General features: G+C 44.6%; 1 protein-coding gene across 1 annotated transcript in view; it reads right to left on the bottom strand.

Annotated features, from left to right (window-relative positions):
• Positions 1–23,411, bottom strand: part of LOC137420697 (uncharacterized) — a 29,978-nt gene extending 6,567 nt beyond the window's left edge. Inside the window, exons 1-4 of the mRNA XM_078770116.1 lie at positions 23,382–23,411; positions 23,120–23,237; positions 12,088–12,365; positions 11,165–11,755 (exon numbers count right to left, since the gene is read on the bottom strand). Of these exons, the coding sequence (XP_078626242.1) occupies positions 11,165–11,755; positions 12,088–12,365; positions 23,120–23,237; positions 23,382–23,411 (1,017 nt within the window). The remainder of the gene's footprint in view (positions 1–11,164; positions 11,756–12,087; positions 12,366–23,119; positions 23,238–23,381) is intronic.
• Positions 23,412–25,283: the final 1,872 nt, after the last annotated feature.

The raw sequence follows: 25,283 nt of genomic DNA, 5'->3' as shown, positions 1-25,283 counted from the left end.
CTCTCCTGTCCTAGCAGCCCCGGATTTTCAAGAACCATGCAAGTTGGCCATTGATGCAAGTGATGTGGGGGCTGGGGCAGTTCTATTACAGGAAGATGAGGTTGGAGTGGATCACCCGGTGTGCTACTATTCCAAAAAGTTTAACAAACACCAGGCAAATTATGCCACCGTGGAAAAAGAGACCCTTGCTCTCCTGCTAGCGCTTCAGCATTATGAGGTGTATCTAGGAACTACTACCTTTCCTATAAAAGTCTTCACTGATCACAACCCCTTGACCTTCATTCAAAAAATGAAAAATAAAAATCAGAGGTTGATGAGATGGAGTTTGGCTTTGCAGGAGTTCAACTTGGAAATTGAGCATGTAAAGGTCAGGGACAATGTCGTTGCTGATGCTTTATCCAGAGTGAACTAACTTTGGAAATTCCTGTAGGTTGTTTGGAAGTTTTGTTGCTTTATTTTGGGGAATAATTATTGTTGCTCACGTGAATTGATCATTTGGGGGTGAGTTTTAATTTGTTTGTTATAAGAGTTTTTGCTTGCAAAGAAAGTTTTTCACTAGGTTCCAACTTTCTTTCTTGAGGGGGGGGGGGGGGGGGAGTGTTACGGATTTGTCACTTCCGTTGTTGTGGTTCTCATCCACTGTAAACATTTTTGGTTGCATGTACTATCATTGTTATCGTTTAAGTGAATAAGAGATTACTGTTTTCAAAAGGTAAAAAAAGTTATTGTTTTAAAAGAAACCGGAAACCGAATCGGGAACCGGACGACGAAGAGGAAGAAGAGGAAGAGGAAAAAGGAGGCGGAGCGAGTGAGGTCAGAGAAGAAGCCGAGCTGCGTTGAGGTTTTGAGCAAACCCTGGCGAACGAGGGTCACAAGTGAACTTTGGTGTTTCCTGGGAAAGGGATTCCTGCGACAGAGTTGTTATCGCTGTGACAGTTAAACCTGCGTGACAGGTTTTGCGGTTGATTCCGAAGAGAATCATTAGAATGCCATTACGTCTCGAGAACAGAGCGTTGGCCATTTTGCCTCGTGCCTGATTTCGGATCACTCCAGGCTTTTCTCCTTGCTTCAACCATTTCACCGCATCCAGACGGAACCTGGTGTGTGTGTGACGTGGATTTTGAGTGGGAATTTGTGGTTCATCGAATGGGAGCCGTTGAACGTCCATACCCGAAGGTGTGTTTTCCCAGTCGCCTCTTGAGGACACTTTTGCCTATCTTTGGCAGTGTGACTGTCAACCGAGCGGGATTCTGGTCTCGATACAACGTCGTTCTGACGATCGCTTCAACATCGACTTTGGCTTGATGCCGGGATCGAGACATTGGGAATGTTATTTTCGCTCACTTGGAGCACAGTGAGTTATATTGTACAAAACTGATGGTGCCATCATAGGAATGATATATTGGTTGTACAATTGATTAATATTGTTATAATAATAATAATAATAATTCATTTATTTTGTATAGCGCTTTTCCAGAAGCCCAAAGGCGCTTTGACAGAGTGGAAAACATAATGCATAACAATACATGAAAACAACAATTGCAAAAAGACAAGAATCAAGAAAACAAACAGCAGCGATATACGGCATATATATAAGACAAGAATCAAAAAGACAAGACAAGAATCAATAGGGAAATATTTAAAGCAAAAGGAGGGAGAAGGAGAAGAGATAGTCAGGGGTTAAATGCTGTGGGTTGAATGTTGAATGCAGCGTTGAACAGGTGGGTCTTTAGTGATGTTTTGAATGTGGTGAGTGAGGAGGAGTCTCTGATGGTGTGAGGTAGTGAGTTCCAGAGGGTGGGAGCAGCGATGGAGAAGGCCCTGTCCCCCCAGGATCTGAATTTGGTCCGGATGGAGGGGGTCAGGAGGTTGGTACCAGCAGAGCGGAGGTTGCGGGTGGGAGTGTGTCTGGAGAGGAGGTCAGCCAGGTAGGATGGGGCCAGGTTATGGAGGGCTTTGTATGTCAAGAGGAGGATTTTGTACTGGATTCTCTGGGGGATGGGGAGCCAGTGAAGCTTGTAAAGGACGGGGGTGATGTGGTCACGGGTCCGGGAATGAGTGAGTAGACGGGCAGCGGAATTCTGAATGTATTGGAGTTTATTGGTGATTTTTGAGGGTGAACCATAGAGGAGGCTATTGCAGTAGTCCAGACGGGAGGTGATGAAGGCGTGGATGAGGGTTTCTGCAGCCGTGGAGGAGAGGGATGAGCGGAGACGGGCAATGTTTTTCAGGTGAAAGAAGGCTGACTTTGTGATCTGTTTAGTGTATTTGTCGAAGGAAAGGGTTTGGTCAAAGATGACGCCAAGATTCCGGATGTGAGGGGAGGTGGATACTGGGATACCGTCGATGTTGAGGGCAAAGTTATGGGTGGATTTTGTGAGCGTTTTTGGGCCAATGATGATTATTTCAGATTTATCACAGTTAAGCTTGAGGAAGTTGATTTGAAGCCAGGATTTTATTTCAGTGATGCAGTTTGTCAGGATAGAGTGGGTGTCGGTGGAGACGGACTTGGTGGAGATGAAAAGCTGGATGTCATCGGCGAAGCAGTGGAATTGGAGACCATGACGGCGGATTAAGTGACCGAGCGGGGACAGGTAAAGGATGAAGAGGAGGGGGCCAAGAACTGAACCTTGGGGGACACCTTGGGGGAGGGGAGCAGTGGGGGATTTGCAGTTATTGATGGAGATGAACTGGCATCTGTCAGAGAGGTATGATTTAATCCAAGAGAGGGCAGTGCCGGTGACGTTAAAGGTGGATTCAAGTCGGGTGAGGAGGATAGTGTGATCGATGGTGTCAAAGGCAGCGCTGAGGTCGAGGAGGACGAGAATGTTGAGGTTGCCAGCGTCAGAGGAGAGGAGAAGGTCGTTGGTGATTTTGAGGAGAGCAGTTTCAGTACTGTGGTTGGAGCGGAATCCGGATTGGAATGTTTCATACAAGTTATTGGCAGAGAGATGATGTTTGAGTTGAGTGGCTACAGCGCGTTCCAAAACTTTTGACAGAAAGGGTAGGTTGGAGATGGGTCTGAAGTTGTTTAGGGTGTCAGGGTTTAGACCAGGTTTTTTTAGAATGGGGGTAACAGCAGCAATTTTGAGGGAAGGTGGGACGATGCCTGTAGACAGGGAGGAGTTTATTGTTGCAATGATAAGTGGAGAGAGAGCAGGGAGGGAGGCTTTGACAAAGCTGGAGGGGATGGGGTCAAGAGTGCAGGTGGCAGTTTTCATTCCTATGAGGAGTTCAGAGAGGTCAGTAGGAGAGATTGGGGAGAACCGAGACAGGGGATGGCAGGACAAGGGGGGGCAGGTGGTTGGAGGGGGAGCGGGTGCGGCGGTGGTCAAGCTGTTGTAGATGTTGTCAATTTTGCGTTGGAAGAAAGAGAGGAAGGAGATGCAGTTGTCTACTGTGAATGACTGGGTGGTGGTGTTCAGGGGGCGGAGGAGTTTGTTTATTGTCGAGAAGAGTGCTTTTGGGTTTCCGGAGCCAGAGTGGATAATTTGAGAGTAGTAGGCAGAGCGGGCGCGGGAGAGGGCATCTTTGTAGTGTTGTATGTGGTCCTTGTAGGCTTGGGAGTGAACTGTGAGACCCGTTTTATTGCGGAGTCTTTCAAGTTGGCGAGCACGAGTTTTCATCAGGTGGAGTTCAGGGGTAAACCAGGGAGCAGAATGGGTGAAAGAAACTGTTTTGGTTTTTACAGGCGCAAGCTGGTCAAGGCAGGAGGAGAGAGTGTGGTTGTAGTAGTCAGTGAGGTCGGAAGGGGTGTGGAGGTCAATGAAGGGAGAAGTGGACATTTTTTCAGAGAGGGTGGATGAGAATGAGGTAGGTGAAAGAGCGTTTAGCTTACGGAAGTTGATTGTGCGATAATGCCTTGGTGTTGGGGCGGGGATGTTGATGGTCAGAGTGATGGCTAAGTGGTCAGAGAGGGTGAGGTCGGAGCCATAGAGATGGTGCAAATTTAATCCAGTGGAGCAGACAAGGTCCAAAATGTGACCACGGATATGGGTAGGAAAGTCGACATGTTGAGTGAGGTTAAAGCAGGTGAGTAAATCAGTGAAGTCAGTGGTTATTGTGGAGTCAGTGGAGTCCATGTGGATATTGAAATCACCAAGGAGGAGGATTGAGGGGGAGAGGGAACATAGCTGGGTCAGAAAGTAGGAGAAGTCAGACAGGAATGATGGGTGTGGTTTGGGAGGGCGGTAGACGACAGCCATGACTGACTGCGTGTGACCAGAGAGTTTTAAAGCCAGGTGTTCAAATGATGGAGCAGATGAGATGGAGATGAGGTTGGTCTTGATGTCTTGACGGTGGGTAACGGCAATTCCACCACCTCGGCCCTCCGAGCGTGGTTTATTGACGTAGGAATATCCATTGGGTGTGGTGAGGTTGAGTGTGTAGTAGTCCAGAGGTTGTTGCCAGGTTTCGGTGAGACAGAGAAAGTCCAGTTTGTTATCCAGGATGTATTCGTTCAGGATGAGGCATTTATTGTTGAGGGACCGGGTGTTGAACAGGGTGAGCTTGATGTTGTTTTGAACAGCAGGGATGAATTCAGGTGATTTAGCCAGGGTTCGTAGGCAAGAGGTGCGATCGTGTGGGTTGCTGTGACCAGGTGCGCTGGGACGAAGAGTGAGAGTGCGCTGAGCCGACCAGAGGACGGGGATGGAGTGACCTGATTGCAAATAAACAAACTTGCGACCGGAGCCACGGTGAATGTACCTGGGTCGTCGGAGGAGTCCATTTGATTTGATGGCAGAGATGCATGATGGGGTGGAGCGGGTATTGAGCAGAAGAAGCCTTGCGGCGGAGTACTTCAGAGCCATGCCAGGCAGGAGCGAAGGGACGAGTACGAGGCCAAGGTCGAGGAGGCAAAGCGGCAAACGCAGCGGCAAACGCAGCGGCAAACGCAGCGGCAAACGACTGCAGCCGCTAATCAAGACCACAGCGGCAAACAAGGCCACAAGGCCACCAAGCCCACAAGGCCACCGGCAAACAAGGCCACGGCCACAAACAACGGGAGCGGGCCTTTCGATTCCGTATTCCGTACCATCAAAAGCAGATTCCGTTATCCAGCCGGAGAACACGCGGCACGTGCGGGTGTGAAAAGGCAGGACAGGTGTGAGATGTCAGGTCAGAAAAGTAGAAGCAGACCCTGTACATCCATCCAGTCGGAGAAGCGGCGAATATGCAACGCCAGCGTCCTCTCGCAACCGAACCCGGAAGAGCAGGTTTTTTTAGAATGGGGGTAACAGCAGCAATTTTGAGGGAAGGTGGGACGATGCCTGTAGACAGGGAGGAGTTTATTGTTGCAATGATAAGTGGAGAGAGAGCAGGGAGGGAGGCTTTGACAAAGCTGGAGGGGATGGGGTCAAGAGTGCAGGTGGCAGTTTTCATTCCTATGAGGAGTTCAGAGAGGTCAGTAGGAGAGATTGGGGAGAACCGAGACAGGGGATGGCAGGACAAGGGGGGGCAGGTGGTTGGAGGGGGAGCGGGTGCGGCGGTGGTCAAGCTGTTGTAGATGTTGTCAATTTTGCGTTGGAAGAAAGAGAGGAAGGAGATGCAGTTGTCTACTGTGAATGACTGGGTGGTGGTGTTCAGGGGGCGGAGGAGTTTGTTTATTGTCGAGAAGAGTGCTTTTGGGTTTCCGGAGCCAGAGTGGATAATTTGAGAGTAGTAGGCAGAGCGGGCGCGGGAGAGGGCATCTTTGTAGTGTTGTATGTGGTCCTTGTAGGCTTGGGAGTGAACTGTGAGACCCGTTTTATTGCGGAGTCTTTCAAGTTGGCGAGCACGAGTTTTCATCAGGTGGAGTTCAGGGGTAAACCAGGGAGCAGAATGGGTGAAAGAAACTGTTTTGGTTTTTACAGGCGCAAGCTGGTCAAGGCAGGAGGAGAGAGTGTGGTTGTAGTAGTCAGTGAGGTCGGAAGGGGTGTGGAGGTCAATGAAGGGAGAAGTGGACATTTTTTCAGAGAGGGTGGATGAGAATGAGGTAGGTGAAAGAGCGTTTAGCTTACGGAAGTTGATTGTGCGATAATGCCTTGGTGTTGGGGCGGGGATGTTGATGGTCAGAGTGATGGCTAAGTGGTCAGAGAGGGTGAGGTCGGAGCCATAGAGATGGTGCAAATTTAATCCAGTGGAGCAGACAAGGTCCAAAATGTGACCACGGATATGGGTAGGAAAGTCGACATGTTGAGTGAGGTTAAAGCAGGTGAGTAAATCAGTGAAGTCAGTGGTTATTGTGGAGTCAGTGGAGTCCATGTGGATATTGAAATCACCAATGAGGAGGATTGAGGGGGAGAGGGAACATAGCTGGGTCAGAAAGTAGGAGAAGTCAGACAGGAATGATGGGTGTGGTTTGGGAGGGCGGTAGACGACAGCCATGACTGACTGCGTGTGACCAGAGAGTTTTAAAGCCAGGTGTTCAAATGATGGAGCAGATGAGATGGAGATGAGGTTGGTCTTGATGTCTTGACGGTGGATAACGGCAATTCCACCACCTCGGCCCTCCGAGCGTGGTTTATTGACGTAGGAATATCCATTGGGTGTGGTGAGGTTGAGTGTGTAGTAGTCCAGAGGTTGTTGCCAGGTTTCGGTGAGACAGAGAAAGTCCAGTTTGTTATCCAGGATGTATTCGTTCAGGATGAGGCATTTATTGTTGAGGGACCGGGTGTTGAACAGGGTGAGCTTGATGTTGTTTTGAACAGCAGGGATGAATTCAGGTGATTTAGCCAGGGTTCGTAGGCAAGAGGTGCGATCGTGTGGGTTGCTGTGACCAGGTGCGCTGGGACGAAGAGTGAGAGTGCGCTGAGCCGACCAGAGGACGGGGATGGAGTGACCTGATTGCAAATAAACAAACTTGCGACCGGAGCCACGGTGAATGTACCTGGGTCGTCGGAGGAGTCCATTTGATTTGATGGCAGAGATGCATGATGGGGTGGAGCGGGTATTGAGCAGAAGAAGCCTTGCGGCGGAGTACTTCAGAGCCATGCCAGGCAGGAGCGAAGGGACGAGTACGAGGCCAAGGTCGAGGAGGCAAAGCGGCAAACGCAGCGGCAAACGCAGCGGCAAACGCAGCGGCAAACGACTGCAGCCGCTAATCAAGACCACAGCGGCAAACAAGGCCACAAGGCCACCAAGACCACAAGGCCACCGGCAAACAAGGCCACGGCCACAAACAACGGGAGCGGGCCTTTCGATTCCGTATTCCGTACCATCAAAAGCAGATTCCGTTATCCAGCCGGAGAACACGCGGCACGTGCGGGTGTGAAAAGGCAGGACAGGTGTGGGATGTCAGGTCAGAAAAGTAGAAGCAGACCCTGTACATCCATCCAGTCGGAGAAGCGGCGAATATGCAACGCCAGCGTCCTCTCGCAACCGAACCCGGAAGAGCAGGTTTTTTTAGAATGGGGGTAACAGCAGCAATTTTGAGGGAAGGTGGGACGATGCCTGTAGACAGGGAGGAGTTTATTGTTGCAATGATAAGTGGAGAGAGAGCAGGGAGGGAGGCTTTGACAAAGCTGGAGGGGATGGGGTCAAGAGTGCAGGTGGCAGTTTTCATTCCTATGAGGAGTTCAGAGAGGTCAGTAGGAGAGATTGGGGAGAACCGAGACAGGGGATGGCAGGACAAGGGGGGGCAGGTGGTTGGAGGGGGAGCGGGTGCGGCGGTGGTCAAGCTGTTGTAGATGTTGTCAATTTTGCGTTGGAAGAAAGAGAGGAAGGAGATGCAGTTGTCTACTGTGAATGACTGGGTGGTGGTGTTCAGGGGGCGGAGGAGTTTGTTTATTGTCGAGAAGAGTGCTTTTGGGTTTCCGGAGCCAGAGTGGATAATTTGAGAGTAGTAGGCAGAGCGGGCGCGGGAGAGGGCATCTTTGTAGTGTTGTATGTGGTCCTTGTATTGTGGTCTAAGGCGGCTTGTTCCCACTCCCCCCCCCCCCAAAATAGGTATTTTTGTTTGTTTGGTACTGTTATTCTTGTGTGACCTTACTACAATACTTGTTTGTTGGTAACAATTGGTGTGGTTTCGCCATTGATCTTTGACACACAGAATAACACATCGTTCTGCCGTGACTCCTGAACATCGGGGCTGGGAGCTGGGAGGAGTGGCTGGGAGGGGCTGGGAGGGGCATCGGGGCTGGGAGGAGTGGGAGGTACACCGTGACCGGGGTTTGGGAAGGAGCACGTAACAGGGGTGGGAGGGGGGAAGTATGGGCTGCCCCTCCCCCAAAATTATGTATTTGTTTTCTTCTCAGAAACTACACATACAATTCCAATGAAACCACAACATTCCATTCATCACCCGTGATGTACCAACGTTTGTTCACGACATTAAAATAAATCGTGCCCTGAGTGGGCTCACTCTGGGGGGGGGGGGGCGGGCGGTTGGCTGACCCCCCAAAAAGGTATTTGCTTTCTTCTCAGAAACTACACATACAATTCCAATGAAACCTGACCACAACATTCCATTCATCACCCATGAACTACCAACGTTTGTTCCCGGCATTAAAAAAATTGTGGTCTAAGGCGGCTTGTTCCCACTCCCCCCCCCCCAAAATAGGTATTTTTGTTTGTTTGTTTAAAGTCTTATGATGACGGTAGTATTGTTCTACATGCTGTCGTCTTCTAACAACTATTGAAATTGGTTTAAAATACCGTGATACTGTTTAGAATACCTTTCGTCATGTAGTATACTACTTTTTTCTACCAGTTGAACTCCCAGGGGTATTGCCCCATATTTTTTATTTTGTGGGTCTCCAAGGTAGGTTTCCTATTTAGAACCATTAAGGCAGAACCCTTTTACTTAGTCTCCAAGGTAGGTCTCACATTGTGAGCCATCAAGGCAGAACTCTGTTCCTGAACATTGTGAGTCTCCAAGGCAGAACTCGTTTTGTGGGCATAGGTCGTTCAAAAGGTGATCAAACAAATCAATGATTTCACCTCGTTTTGGTACAAAGGATGTTTCAGCTTGTATTTCTCATACAATTTCCCTTTTAAAGAAAATAATAAAGTTTTAATTAATTTAATACAAGATTATTATATGTGTTACAGATCCATCACTTCCACCTTTGTTGTTATTATGTACTTGTAGGATTTTAGTTTCAGGTAATATTGTTGTTAAGATTTTTGTGTGAAATGGAGATGACTTTCGTAAAAGCTAAACGTAAATGTTTGTGAATGAAAAAGGAAAACGCGGCAAAGAGACCGGAAGAAGAGAGATTGATATGGGCAGAGAGAGGAGGAGAGAGCTGAGTCACGTTGAGGCTGCGAGCGGACTTGTTTTTATGAGCAGACTTGTTTGGTCGCGAATGAGTTGAGGCTTCCTGTGAAAGGGATTGTGCGACATCGCCATATATTGCGAGTGCAATTAAACCTGAGTCTCAGGTTTTATCACCAAGTGTGAGTCGTCGTTGGAGAAATCAAGCGCCGCCATTATGGGCCTATATGCCATTTTGTCCTCGAAAAAGAAGAGGCTGTCCGCTTGTTGCATCTTGTTTTGCCGTTGGGATTTCCATATCGACCTCATCGTGTTGATTGCCGTTGGTTTACCTATCGGCTCAATTCCCATTTCGACCTCTTTTTTTTTTTTTTTTTTTTTTTTTTTTGTATACAAGATCGAGGCTCGTGAAAGAGCTAACATTAATCACACAAAAAGACAAACCGACACACAAAACACAAAAAACAAGGGGAGCGGTAGACAAGATGGGGAGAGAGGGGGAAGGACACCTTAAAGGACACCTTAAACACCTTAAACTCACCTTAAAACTCCTCATCCACAGCCGCGCTAATACCTGCCTGTTGTTTTGCCATTCTGCACAACCTCGACCTTCACCCCGTGTGGAGATTCGTGCATGGACTTTGGGAAATGTTACATTCTACTTACGTTTGGCGCATCGTGAGTTTATTGCTTTGAGAGCATTGGGGAATGATGGTACCATCATAGGTATTGTTCATTTGATGCAAGTGATATTTTCATTGTACTTTCTTTAATAGCGTTATTATTGTGTATGTGAGAGTTCTGAATACAATTACTTGTTTTGTTCTACAATTGCATTGGTGTGGGTTTACCATGGTTTATTAGAACACTCAAAATAACAAATATTTCTGCCGTGTTCTCGCTCCAGACTCTGAGGTGCACCGTAACCGGGGTTTGGGGAGGTAATACGTAACATATGCACAAATCAGGCTCTGTAAATGTACATATTTTAAACTTACCTCCATAGATTTGATGTTCGATTCCAAAACATACATTTGAATGTGGAGATCAGCACAGGTAGGAGGGAGGAACACTTTATCCAAGGGAATTTAAAGTCATTCCAAGTCAGTTCAGCAAACTCCATTCTCAAAGACAGAGATAAAGAGGAGGATTTAAAATCAGTCTGTTTTCTGTTGCTTTTATTCAGAGAATAAGGGAAAGGGTGCAGTTTATTGGTGCAGAGATTGCTCAAATAAAGTGAAATAGAAAGAGGATATAGAAGAGAAATAAGGAAAAATAAATCAACAGCCAATTGCAAATTGTTCCCATAAAGCAACAGACGTCACCAAATCGGGTCTTCAGTGATCTGGTGAGCAGGTGGTTTGAAGCTTTCCATCAAATCCGCTTCACACTTTGTCAAATATTGGTGTGAGAAATCGAGAGCGAATTTCGGGATAATATAATAGGAGGCAGCTGTTGAGGTTTTGGAAATTATAACCACATCCCTGAACCTCACATTCAAACTCAAACCCAAGATGTGTGTGTGTGTGTGTGTGTGTGTGTGTGTGTGTGTGTGTGTGTGTGTGTGTGTGTGTACATATGTGTGTATGTGTATATGTGTGTGTGGGTGTGGTTGTGAATGTGTACGCACATGCATTCACATGTTATCAGAAGTAAATACATTGTGTAGATTACATCATTTGTGCAGCTGATAAATTGGCAGTAACCATTTTGTGAAACTGAATGTGCAGGTGCAGCATCTAACTCAATATGTCGAATTGTCACACACGTCCTTGCCCATGGGATTCCCATGGGTGACCCCACTAGCAATATAAGAGGAGGCATCTGTTGAGGTTTTGGAAATTATAACCACATCCCTGAACCTCACATTCAAACCCAAGCGAAACACTCACATTGAAACCAAATCCATATCTCCATCCTAACCCTCAAATTAAAACCCCAACCCAACCCGAGCCGAAACATTCAAACCAATAGTTTGTTAAATTTATCATCGATGTGCCACTCGAAATATTCCCTGGTTTCGCCAGTAATGAAAAGAAGTGGACTGGTCTTGGCGATCACATTTCTTGTAGGTTTCGTTTGGGAACAATTCTGGATAAGTGTTTGTGCAGGAAGCTGAATATCATTGAGAGGACTTTGGACGAGACCAGGGAGACCCCCCTGATGTTCAATTATATTCTCTTGAATATTATTCTCCAGCACCTGCACAGTCTTTCCATCCACAAAAGGGATAGATGATGGGCAATGTTTGAGGAACCCTTGTCCTGGTGGGATCAGCTTCAGTGAAGATTTCTCCCGTTTTGCACAGATTCTATTGTACGACTCATGTACTAGCGACAGTAAGCCAAATACAAGTCTGAGGGTCTTCTGGATGATCATTTTGATGAATGCCACTGTTCCCTGTGACTGACTTGACCCATAAGGTTGATCTTTCTGAGATTGTGTTGCTGGTCCTTGAGGTGATCGTGGTTGGAACTCAGATGTTGGTTTTGTTTGGTTGCCCCGAAGAACCAGGGGGTGTGCATCGTGTTTCATAGTCCGGTAGTCAGGGTAGTTTGCCTGCAGAGAAAAGAAAGGAATTAATTTGATGGCACATGCCTCTGGAAAACTTGCACAATGAATGAGGATTTGAGAATAAAAGAACAATATTGAGCTGATGAAATTTGCATCAAATAATAAAATAACAAATTGTAATGAATGATTCATTGGGAAAGTAAATTTACACATTTTTCAACCTTTCACACGAAGTGGTATTCAATATCCTGGAAGGCGTTGTGAGGATGGAATTTTGAATGATCTTTAGACATTAAAATAAAATAATTAAAAGCAAACATTGTGAAGAGAAAAAATACGATAATTTCCTTCTTCATTCTCAGCTTGATGTCATTTACCTGGATCATGTTTGCGCTACAATACTGTCCCAGGTGATGCAGATCGATATCTGGATCAACCTTCTTTTCTCCCGTCGCTCCATATTCGTTGTTGTAAACACCCACATCTCTATCCATAGATCGACGATCGTTCAAATGGGATGTCGTTCTCACCAGGCCAAAGTGTGATGGATTTGTTCCCGACACAATGCCGCCATCATTGGAGGTTGGCTTCACTCTTTGCTCTTTGATGTGATATTCACTGATGTTTTCCAATTCCCGCACGAAGTCACAGCAGTCTGAGTGATAAAAACAACGTGAGAACAAGCAATGTGATGATTATCTACCAAAATAAAACACAGTGTGTGTGTGTGTGTGTGTGTGTGTGTGTGTGTGTGTGTGTGTGTGTGTGTGTGAGTGTGTGTGTGTGTGTGTGCGTCTGTCCCCCAACATCAGGCTAGGTTTTAAAGGCTTTCAGTAGTGCATTAGGAGGGATTTGAGTGCGAGGGTTTCTGGGGCAATCTTTGAACACATACTGTGTGACAACCGGTTAAAAGAGTTAGAGACTCTGAGGACCCAAAAAACCCCAAGGACCCAGAAGATCCCAAAGACCCAATGGACCCCAAACACCCAAACCACCCTGTAGAGTGTAGACTGTTAAATACACAAAAGACCACGAAGACCCAGAAGACCCCAAGGACCCAGAAGAACCCAAGGACTCTGAAGATCCAAAATACCCCAAAGACCCCAAAAAACTGAAAAGCCCGATGGACCCCAAAGACCCCAAGGATCCAAAAGATCCAAACAACCGCAAGAACCCAAATGACAGAGGACCCAAAAGACACCAAGGACTCAGAAGACCCCCAAGGACTCTGAAGATCCAAAATACCCCGAAGACCGAAAAAACCCAGAAGACCCAATGGACCCCAAACAACCAAAATACCCCAAAGACCCAAAAGACAATGAAGACCCAAAAGACCCAAAACACCATGAGGACCCCAAAGACTGAAAAGACCCTGAAAACCCAATGGACCCCAAAGTCCTAAAATATCCCAAAGACCCAAAAGACCCTGAAGACCCAATCAACCCCAAACACAAAATACCTGGAAGACCCAAAATACCCTGAAGACCCAAAATACCCCAAAAGACCCCAAAATACCTCTGTGTTTGCCTCAAAATCTTGTGTCCCAAACCCATCTCTCTCTGTTCCCACCTTTCCCAGTCGAACCCAACTGCTCCTGGACTCTGTGTCCTTCTCTCCTGACAAGGTGGAGAAGTTTTTGTCAAACCTCGACTGTGATTCTGCAACTAGACCAGACAGCATCAGCCCACGGGTCCTAAAATCCTGCTCTTCCACTCTATCTCACCCTCTCTCTGTTCTTTTCACCCTCTGTTTTGCTCAAGGTCATCTGCCAGCATCTTGGAAATGAGCAAACATTACCGCTTTACACAAACAATTTGCAAAAACAGATACTTGCAACGACAGACCAAGAAGCCTGCTCCCAATTATCAGCAAAGTCATGGAATCCAACATTGCTTCGGAGATCAAATCCTTCCTCTTCTCCAATGGCTTGATCTCCGATCATCAAATTGGATTCAGACCAGGTCATTCTACTCTGGACTTGCTGCTTCTGCTGTCTCAACAATGGATGGAGGTCCTCAATGCCAAACAGGAAATTAGAGCTGTCTCCCTTGACATATCACGTGCCTTCGATACAGTCTGGCACCCAGCTCTGATCACGAAACACTCCTCCGATGGTATCCATGGAAATCTCCACGCATGGCTTGCGGACTTCCTCTCTGGTCATAGTCAACGTGTGGCCCTGAATGGATTTCTCTCATCTCCCCTTCCTGTTCAGGCTGGAGTTCCCCAAGGCAGTGTTCTTGGCCCTGTGCTTTTTCTGGTCTTCATCAATGATCTCTCCGACTCTCTGGAAAATCCTCTCTATCTCTTTGCTGATGACTCCACTCTCTGCCGCTCCATTCCTCATCCCTCAGATCAGCAGTCTGCAGCCACCTCACTCTCTGCAGACCTGGACAAAATTACAGACTTGTCAAACAAGTAGAACATGTCTTTCAAACCTGATAAATCTCACACTCTTACTATGTCTGTCCGAAAAGACCGACTGGACAACCCTCCCATCTACTTTCTCAACAATCTTCTCCAAGAAGTTCTGTCGCTCAAGGTTTTGGGTCTCACTATCTGCCATGATCTTTCCTGGGAAAACCACATTTCCAAGCTGGCCTCCAAAGCCAGACGCCGACTGGGCATCCTCCGTCGTGCGAAGTCCTTCCTTGGCACACCTGAGCTCCTCACCACATACAAGGCTTTCATCCGCAGCTCAATGGATTACTATTCTCCCCTCTGGGCCGGTGCTCCTGCCTCACACCTAGCTCGGCTTCACGATGTTGAAACCAAAGCTTTCAGAATCATTGGAATCTCCTGCGATGAAGTTAAATCTGAGGGCCTTTCACTCACTCACCGCAGGCAGGTTGGTGGCCTTTCTGTCTTCTACAGACTCCTCTCCGGCCTTGCTCCCCCAGCTCTCTCTGTGCTCTGTCCCCCAAATATTTCTACAGGTCGCACAAGAACTCCCAGCAACCCTCTTATGGTTAAACTGCCAAAATATAAGCTCTCTGCTCACCTTCACTCTTTCATTCCTCTTTTCTCCCGCCTCTGGAACAAACTCCCCCACTCCCTTCAATCCCACTCCTCCCTCCAGGTCTTTCAAACAGCTGTTCACCATCATCTCTTATCTTCCCCCATCCAAAACCTTGATCTTTTCTACCCCCGTTAATTCACCCCAGATCCACCTTTTTTGAAATTCCAACTTCTTTCCTGGAAGTCCTTGCAGAGTCCATATGTTTTATACCTCTCCCAACTCCCCCAAAGCCCTCTCCCTCCCACAAATCTCTCGATGTCCCTGCTCTCAAATGTTGTGTTTGTGTCCTTCCTCCTCTCTCCCCATCTTGTCTACCGCACCCCTTATTATCTTGCCAAAACGAAGTTTTTGCAAGATGTATTAGTCAGCTTGTATGTTTGTTTTTATCTTGCCAAAACGAAGTTTTTGCTAGATGTATCAGTCAGCTTGTATGTTTGTTTGTTTGTTTGTTTTTTTGTTTGTGGTTAATCATTTTTTTTTCACGTTTAGATCACTCTGTAGACCACAGTTATTATTGGAAACTCCTGTAACTTCGCATATCAGAGTCCTATAGAGATACCCTTCAGCACACAAAATTTTGAAGGTCAAGGTCAAAGGTCAAGGTCACTTTGCGGTCAATCATGGAGGTCAACGAAACCCTTATTTTTTGAGTAACTTTGATCGGATCGTCTCCAAACTTCATGGGAATCTAGTATATGGTCCGGCGCTCAGCTGATTAGTTTTTGGTGGCGATCGGCCTTGACCTTCATGGTTAGCGCTGGAGGTCGAAAATTATTGACCCCAAGGTCAAATTACGAAACCCTTATTTTTTGAGTAACTTTGATCTTATGATCTCCAAACTTGGTGGGTATATAGGGTGTGGTATGGCGCTCAGTTGATTAGTTTTTGGTGTCGATCGGCCTTGACCTTCAAGGTCATTTTGAAGGTCATTCAATTTTGACCAAAAGGTAAAATTTTCAAGTTTCAGTTACCATATCGAGTAGTACCTCAAATTGAAGCCCTTGATGAGTGCTTCCCAGATCTGTAAACAGTTTGACGCTATGACGTCATTTGATGACGTCATGACGAAAAAACGGAATTTTCATGAAAAAATTATTTCCTCAGTTCTCATCAAAATCTTTCAATATTTCATGTGCGTTGGTCATGAAGACATACTATTCACCATACGAAATTATTAAGGTCAAGGTCAAATGGCAAGATACGGTTCACCCTGTGGGTGACATATGTTTATTTGTTTGTTTTTTATCTTGCCAAAACGAAGTTTTTGCTAGATGTATCAGTCAGCTTGTATGTTTGTTTGTTTGTTTGTTTTTTTGTTTGTGGTTAATCATTTTTTTTTCACGTTTAGATCACTCTGTAGACCACAGTTATTATTGGAAACTCCTGTAACTTCGCATATCAGAGTCCTATAGAGATACCCTTCAGCACACAAAATTTTGAAGGTCAAGGTCAAAGGTCAAGGTCACTTTGCGGTCAATCATGGAGGTCAACGAAACCCTTATTTTTTGAGTAACTTTGATCGGATCGTCTCCAAACTTCATGGGAATCTAGTATATGGTCCGGCGCTCAGCTGATTAGTTTTTGGTGGCGATCGGCCTTGACCTTCAAGGTCATTTTGAAGGTCATTCAATTGGGTCAATCATGGAGGTCAACGAAACCCTTATTTTTTGAGTAACTTTGATCTTATGATCTCCAAACTTGGTGGGTATATAGGGTGTGGTATGGCGCTCAGCTGATTAGTTTTTGGTGTCGATCGGCCTTGACCTTCAAGGTCATTTTGAAGGTCATTCAATTTTGACCAAAAGGTAAAATTTTCAAGTTTCAGTTACCATATTTACCACAGTTATTATTGGAAACTCCTGTAACTTCGCATATCAGAGTCCTATAGAGATACCCTTCAGCACACAACATTTTGAAGGTCAAGGTCAAAGGTCAAGGTCACTTTGCGGTCAATCATGGAGGTCAACGAAACCCTTATTTTTTGAGTAACTTTGATCTTATGATCTCCAAACTTGGTGGGTATATAGGGTGTGGTATGGCGCTCAGCTGATTAGTTTTTGGTGTCGATCGGCCTTGACCTTCAAGGTCATTTTGAAGGTCATTCAATTGGGTCAATCATGGAGGTCAACGAAACCCTTATTTTTTGAGTAACTTTGATCTTATGATCTCCAAACTTGGTGGGTATATAGGGTGTGGTATGGCGCTCAGCTGATCAGTTTTTGGTGTCGATCAGCCTTGACCTTCAAGGTCATTTTGAAGGTCATTCAATTTTGACCAAAAGGTAAAATTTTCAAGTTTCAGTTACCATATCGAGTAGTACCTCAAATTGAAGCCCTTGTTGAGTGCTTTCCAAACATATAACTAGTTTGACAATGTGACGTCATTTGACGGCGTTATGACGAAAAAACTGCACTTTTCATGTATATTGTATTGCTTTAGTTCGCATTGTTTAGGTCACTCTGTAGAGCACAGTTCCCTTTGGAAACTCTTGTAAGTTCGCATATCAGAGTCTTTTAGAGATACCCTTTAGCACACAAAATTATGAAGGTCAAGGTCAAAGGTCAAGGTCACTTGGCAAGATACGGTTCACCCTGTGGGTGACATATGTTTATTTTGTTTGTTTTTTTGTTTTTTTGTTTGTGGTTAATCATTTTTTTTCACGTTTAGATCACTCTGTAGACCACAGTTATTATTGGAAACTCCTGTAACTTCGCATATCAAAGTCCTATAGAGATACCCTTCAGCACACAAAATTTTGAAGGTCAAGGTCAAAGGTCAAGGTCACTTTGTGGTCAATCATGGAGGTCGACGAAACCCTTATTTTTTGAGTAACTTTGATCGGGTCGTCTCCAAACTTCATGGGAATCTAGTATATGGTCCGGCGCTCAGCTGATTAGTTTTTGGTGGCGATCGGCCTTGACCTTCATGGTTAGCGCTGGAGGTCGAAAATTATTGACCCCAAGGTCAAATGTTGAAACCCTTATTTTTTGAGTAACTTTGATCGGATCGTCTCCAAACTTCAAGGGATTCTAGTATATGGTCCGGCGCTCAGCTGATTAGTTTTTGGTGGCGATCGGCCTTGACCTTCATGGTTAGCGCTGGAGGTCGAAAATTATTGACCCCAAGGTCAAATGTTGAAATCGTAGGTACCATATCTTCGCATATCTTCGCATGTAACTTCGCATATCAGAGTCCTATAGAGATACCCTTCAGCACACAAAATTTTGAAGGTCAAGGTCAAAGGTCAAGGTCACTTTGTGGTCAATCATGGAGGTCGACGAAACCCTTATTTTTTGAGTAACTTTGATCGGATCGTCTCCAAACTTCATGGGAATCTAGTATATGGTCCGGCGCTCAGCTGATTAGTTTTTGGTGGCGATCGGCCTTGACCTTCATGGTTAGCGCTGGAGGTCGAAAATTATTGACCCCAAGGTCAAATGTTGAAATCCTTATTTTTTGAGTAACTTTGATCGGATCGTCTCCAAACTTCATGGGAATCTATTATATGGTCCGGCGCTCAGCTGATTATTTTTTGGTGGCGATCGGCCTTGACCTTCATGGTTAGCGCTGGAGGTCGAAAATTATTGACCCCAAGGTCAAATTTTGAAATCGTAGGTACCATATCGAGTAATACCTCATATGAATGCCCTTGATGAGTGCTTCCCAGATCTGTAAACAGTTTGACGCTATGACGTCATTTGATGACGTCATGACGAAAAAACGGAATTTTCATGAAAAAATTATTTCCTCAGTTCTCATCAAAATCTTTCAATATTTCATGTGCGTTGGTCATGAAGACATACTATTCCCCATACGAAATTATTAAGGTCAAGGTCAAAGGTCAAGGTCACTTTGCGCTTCTAGTGGATAGCAGTTCTGTTCACCTCACTGTGACCTGAAGCAAGTCACTCATGTTCACATTTTGGCAAGATACGGTTCACCCTGTGGGTGACATATGTTCATTATATGTTTTATGTGTCGATTTGACTTTCTGTGTGATTAATGTTAGTTCTTTCACGAGCCTCGATCTTGTATTAAAAAAAAAAAAAAGACACAAGATTCTGAAGACCCAATGGGCCCCAAACACCCAAAATACCCTGAAGATCCCAAAGACACTGAAGACTGTTAAATACCCAAAATACTCCAAAGAACCAAAATACTCCAAAAGGCCCCAAGATCCTTAAAGATCTAAAAGACCACAAAGACTCTAAAGGCCCTGAAAACCCATTAACACCCCAAAGGCCAAAAATGCCCCTAAGAACCTTAAATACCCCGAAGATGCAAAAAACCCCCTGAAGACTGTTAAACACCCAAAATACCCCAAAGACCCAAAATACCCCAATGACCCTTAAAAACCCTGAAAACCGAAAATACGCCAAAGACCCTTCAAAACCCTGAAGACCCCACAGACCCAAAATGACCCAGAGGACTTAAAAGACCGACAAGTCCCTGAAAACCCAAAATACTGCCAAGACACCAAGACCCTTAAAGATCCAAAAAAACCCAAAAGACAAAAAAATCCCCAAAGACCCATAAAGACCCTGAACAGCCAAAAAACCCCAATACCCTGAAAGACCCAAAAGACCACAAATACCCTGAAGACTCAAAATTTTGGGTGGTGAAACAGACTGCTGCCTCTATGACTTCCAAAAATAATAATTATAATCCTGGTTATGTGCATGAATTAAAAACATGCCGACTGCTTATTTGCATAAATAATACTGTATATCGTGGTTATGTAGCTCAAATAATTACAATTGCAATGGACCATAGGTTTACACCAGAGGCCTAAAACCTAAGGCGTATACACAGTCACCTTCACAAGGCCCATGACGTTTCTCAGCTCCAAGCTTTAGATATTTGATGATCCTTTTAACAGTCGTTTAGGTTGTTTTACACTGTTTGTCATTTCAACCATCCAAATCCTTGATCTTTTCTACCCCCGGTAATTCACTCCAGATCCACGTTTTTGAAATACCGAGTTCTTTCCTGGAAGTCCTCGCAGTGTCCTTGTGTTTTATACTTCTCCCACCCTCCCCCCCCCTTTCCCACGCCTCCTCCCCCCAAGCCCTCTCCCTCCCACAGATCTCCTGATGTCCCTGCTTTCAAATGTTGTGCTTGTGTGCTTCCCCCTCTCTCCCCATCTTGTCTACCGCTCCCCTTATTATATGTTTTACGTGTCCGTTTGTATTTTTGTGTGATTACTGTTGGCTCTTTCACGAGCCTCGATCTTGTATACAAAAAATAATAATAATAATTCACACTTCCCAATGCTTCTGCAATGTGTAAATATACCCTGAACAAAATTACATTGCACTGCCTTTCCAATCAGTTGTTTCCTTGTGCAAACTTCCCACACCGACACGCCCTGAGTACCTACTGACAGTAAGACGTCACTAGTTGGCCTCCACCGGTTGGACGGCGGTAAAGATAAGGACCACAAGGTTAAAATCTATCTGAAGTGGAAGTATTGCGTTCACTACGCGTCCCCTCCGATCGAAATGAACGCGTTCCAAAAAAGCAAACACCGTCCCAGTGCAACTCCACATCATCGGTGGTCACTCCAGTGGTTCCACGGCCATTCGTTTGGGACCCCAAAGATTTATGGACTTTCACCGAACTCTTCTCTTTCAAATTGCTATTCAATCGAACAGCATTGTTTTGGAATCAAATATCATGAAAACAATGGTGAAATTATTGAGAACATCACAGCACGTTTCACACATGGCAAAGACGATGACAAACATGTGTTCGGAAGGTTGGTTCAAGATAACCGATAGATTAATAAGGTATTTTATTCCTGATACGTGAAGTACCCTGCAATCCAAGTCGACAGAAAATTTGATACACGGTTGCATTTTCCATCCAATCATCATGTAACTTTGTATGAACCGAGCTTTTACCATTGCATGCATTTCTTATTGGGATGGCTTATAGGGCCATAAAGTAGGAGTAGAAGAGATTCCCCTTCGGGTTGGGAAAGGAGATGCACAGAGCACACTTGCACGAGGGCAAACACAAGTACACTTGCCACTAGAGATGGAAAAAGGCAAATTTTCCGAGCCCAAAGCCGAAAAAAATGGGGAAAATGCAGGAATCTCGAAACAATTCCACAATTTTGTCGGAATTCCCAGGAAACTATTTACTGGGAAGAATCACTAGCTTGGGCTCTATTCATTTGAAAGCATGTAATCCTCATGCAACATAACACACGTGTCATTCAAAATCTCGTGTTTCACATGCAACACATAACAAGTGTTATTTAAAATCACGTGTTCCACATACAGGAAAATAGCAAGCGTCATTTAAAATCATGTGTTCCACATGCAACATATAACTAGAAAGAGCAATCAGAGATTGCAGACCCTCGCCAGGACGAGTTTTCAGTGGTTTTTAAGGTTCTTGTGTAAAAAACAACAACAAATATGGTGCCTGAAGCACGTGACCGATAACGTCATCATTCTTTTTTCTACACCAATTTATCCCTAGATGATGCTCAATAAATTTCATCTTGATCGGATGAAGTTTTGTACCTGTCGAATTAAGAAGTCATAATGGAGGCATCCATGACACATATGTTATTCCACATGGACAGTTCTTTACAATGAGCCATGTCTCAATTTTTTCTATGCAACGCTTTCGGAGATATGGAGATGCAATGTTTTTCGGTTTTTCCAAGATGGCGCCTGTACCACGTGACCTAAAACGTCATAATTATCATTAAAAATATTCTACAGGTGGAGTAGCACATATGGTGAAAATTTGCTTTCAATCGGACCAATGGTTGCTGAGAAAATCATATTTATTCTGTGCGGACCAACAAACAAACACAGACAAACAAACAAACAAACAGACAAACAGATGAAAAATTACTCATAGAGCGACACTTGGCAAAACAGAACAAAGTAGAATGGCACTCAGTAGAGCATCCTTTTGACCTCAAAAATAATTAGTGGTTGAATTCAGTTCGCTGAAATGCAAATCGTCTTAAAGGTTTAAGTTAATTGAATGAAAATTGACAATTTTAGAAATTCGACCTTTTGGCTATTTTGGCTAATTTGGCCGATGTTGACCTCGAAAATAGTTGGTGGTTGAATCCAATTAGCTGATATGAAAATCCTATTCAAATTTCAAGTAAATCTGATGAAAATTGAGGATTTTAGACCTTTTTTTTTTTTTTTTTTTTTTGTCTACAAGATCGAGGCTCGTGAAAGAGCTAAAAAGATTGGGCATTTGAAAAAAAGTAGTTGACCTATGGCCTATGTTGACCTTTTGGTCTATGTTGATCTCCAAACTAGTTGGTGGTTGAATTCAGTTCGCTGATATGAAAATCCCACTCAAATTTCAAGTCAATCGGATGAAAATTGAGGAGTTAAGAAATTTGGAAACAAGTGGTTGACCTTTGGCCTATGTTGACCTTTTGGCCTATGCTGATCTCAAAAATAGTTGGTGGTTGAATTCATTTCGGTTATATGAAAATCCAATTCACATTTCAAGTCAATCTGATGAAAATTGAGGATTTTAGAAATATGAAATGGTTGTTGACCTTTGGCCTATGTTGACCTTTTGGCCTATGCTGATCTTCCTTCCACATGCAACATATAACAAGTGTCATTTAAAATCACGTGTTCCACATGCAACATATAACAAGTCATTAAAATCACGTGTTCCAAATGCAACATATAAAAAGTGTCATTTAAAATCACGTGTTCCACATGCAACATATAACAAGTGTCATTTTAAATCTCATGTTCATTACGTGTTCTTGTTTCCGGACAGCGTCCTATCTCTAATCTGATTGGTTGCCTGGCATCTCAGCAGGTCCGAAGGATTTCCTTAACTTTAGGATTTCCTAAAAGATGTTTATGCAACAGAACTTAAGGAAATGCTTCGCTTAGGGAAACCTGAAGGTAAATCTTTCCTTAACCCATTTTCTTAACCTAAGGGAGTATCCTCCTCCCAGGTGGACTGCCTACGAAGGCGAAAGAGCTCCACGTACCCTGGGATTGGATTGGTGAATGTCACAGCAAGACCTCACAATGGAGGGCCATACACACGGCACCTCTATGGTACCAACGACAACCCAAAGAAGGAGCATGATGACCTCTCTTACAATATTTAATACCCAGGTGACTTCTGAAAGCTTGCTTCTAATTGGTGGAGAAGAGCCGATGACAGGGACAGGGGGGGGGGGGAGGTGTTTTTTTTAAGGAAGAACACAAGGATATTCGTATATGCAACCATCAACTTTAGGATTTCCTGAAGGGAAAAGTCAGGGTAAAAGTTAAGGAAACCCTCAAATTTGTCCTCAAAGTTGCTTCATGCAACCAGGCCATTATCCTCAACCTTGTGTTGTCCTGGACTTTCGGTGGAGTCCGTTTTCATCTCACTCGCACAAGGACCTCGACCGCTTTTCCACAACATGGTCGAGGATGGTTGTGGAGGCCCATTACGAGATGAATGACGAACGAACATGCGATGAGCAGGCTGATGTATCTCTGTTTCAATCTTTGAGAAAGATTGATTTACCCAAGGAATCCCAATGGAGAATGATTCCCATTTCTGGGATGTTCTCACTCGATAAAATAGCTGCATACTAATAATATGCAGATTGAACAACATAGGTGAACAAGAACAATACAAGGTACTTACCTTCGTGGAAGCTGGAGAACCAGTAACCATGACGGACCTGAAACAAAACACAAAAAAACACGTCACGTGGTGGAAAGTTTTCAATCATGGATCCGAAGGTGGAAGTTTTAACGACAAGTTCGAGTTTAAAATAATTAATCCGATTTAAATAACCTGAGTTAGTTCTTCTTAATATCTGATTAAGATTTAGGGAATCCACTCAAAGAACAGGATCAAGCCAAGTAAATGTAACCACGTTTCCATGGAGACAATTCCATGCAGTTTCAAAACTAATCGACTTATCTTCGGATTCATCGCAACTACGTTGATGGGGAATGTCATCATACCTGAGGAGGACGAAAGGTGTTTGGGAGGAGGTTAAATACGCTTTCCCAAAAGTAATCGGCATATCCTTGTTTCTGTGTGATAAACACCAAGACAGTAAATACACAGCGTTAGACAAGGTGGAGGATTCGCAGACATTTCCGGACATTTCGGACGTCTCAGTCTTTTCATATCCCGAGTTGCCCTGAGGGCATTAGCATGGAAATAGTGACGTCACTGCAATCACGGAGCGAATTGCAGACCCAAGGTACCGGCACACAATGACGAACCCTTTTCTAAAGATACAGAACAGGATGATGAACACGAACAAGTTACATACGTGCTCTTCCAAGAGCGGGATTGATCCGACATGGGAAGCACCAGGTCGGGAATTCTCATTTCCTCAAACACACGGAGTGGGCAGGTCCTTGTGTGCCGGTACCTGTCCAAATTACAAACGTATTCCCCGACTCGAAATTTCCGACGACACAGTAATTATTAAACAATCAATTCCTGGTTGTTGGAATTGAAAGTAAATCAGTTGGAAGTATCTTGGAAGTAAAATAAAGTGGGAAGTAAATCAAACAAAAACTCACGTGTTGAGGAGAGAACCAATGGATGTAAAAAAGGATGAAATTGATTATGAGTAAGGAAGTCACGAAAAAACGTCCGTTCTCCATCGTGGATTCAAACAAATGACAGTTTGACGGGAGGAACCCTCGGATAATAAGGCGTTGTCCGTCTGTGACATCACAATGCCACTGTGTGTGATTATTTTTTAAATCGCGCCTTTTCCCTGTGGATACAAGAGTAGAATCAAATTACACACAGGTAGGTATTTATCTCATCATATTACACGCAGGTTTAATAAAAAGAATAATCAAAATACCTTCCAATCTCCTGGATGACGTGAAAGGGTTTATCTCAATCCCAGGAGAAAGATTCGTCACCATGGAAACCGCGCCCGTTAGGAAGCGCAGTTGAAACATGATGGCGGGCTTCGGCGTTTCCTCAGAATATCGATCCTCTCCCCGCGTACGAATGAATGGCCTGAGGACATTTCGCCGATCGATGGGCGACTCGGATTACTTTAATAGATCGATTTCTCAGTTTATAAATTTAAAAACGGGAACCACACACCGGGATGTGTTCCGTTAGCAAGCAGCTTGCTATTGCTCACGAAACCGCTTGCTTCATCCAAGCGCTCAAGCGAGCACTCCAACGGAACGGAGCGCCGGCACCGCTTAACAATATGGCGGTCTCCATCTTACTATAATTCTCCAAATGTCTGTCTGTCTGTCCGTTTGAAGGTACTGCAAAAACTGCTGAACCGATCGCAAAGATATTTTGGGTGGGTAATCCTGGGACCCATGGGAGTAAAATGGGCTATTTAGTTTTCCCAATTTCAGCTTTAGTCTCCAGCATTCTCGGGTTTTGACTCCTGCATAACATTCTCGTTTGCATGACGTTCATTGTTCTCATTGTGACGTCTTACTATAATTCACCAAATGTCCGTCTGTCTGTCTGTTCGAAGGTACTGCAAAAACTGCTGAACCGATCGAAATTATATTTTCGGTGGGTAATCCTGGGATCTCCAGG

Source organism: Myxine glutinosa, chromosome 1 (genome assembly GCF_964187855.1).
Source record: "Myxine glutinosa chromosome 1, kmMyxGlut1.1, whole genome shotgun sequence".
NCBI lineage: Eukaryota > Metazoa > Chordata > Myxini > Myxiniformes > Myxinidae > Myxine > Myxine glutinosa.
The sequence above is the reverse complement of the archived record's forward strand: the minus strand, read 5'-3'. Positions and strand labels throughout refer to the sequence as shown.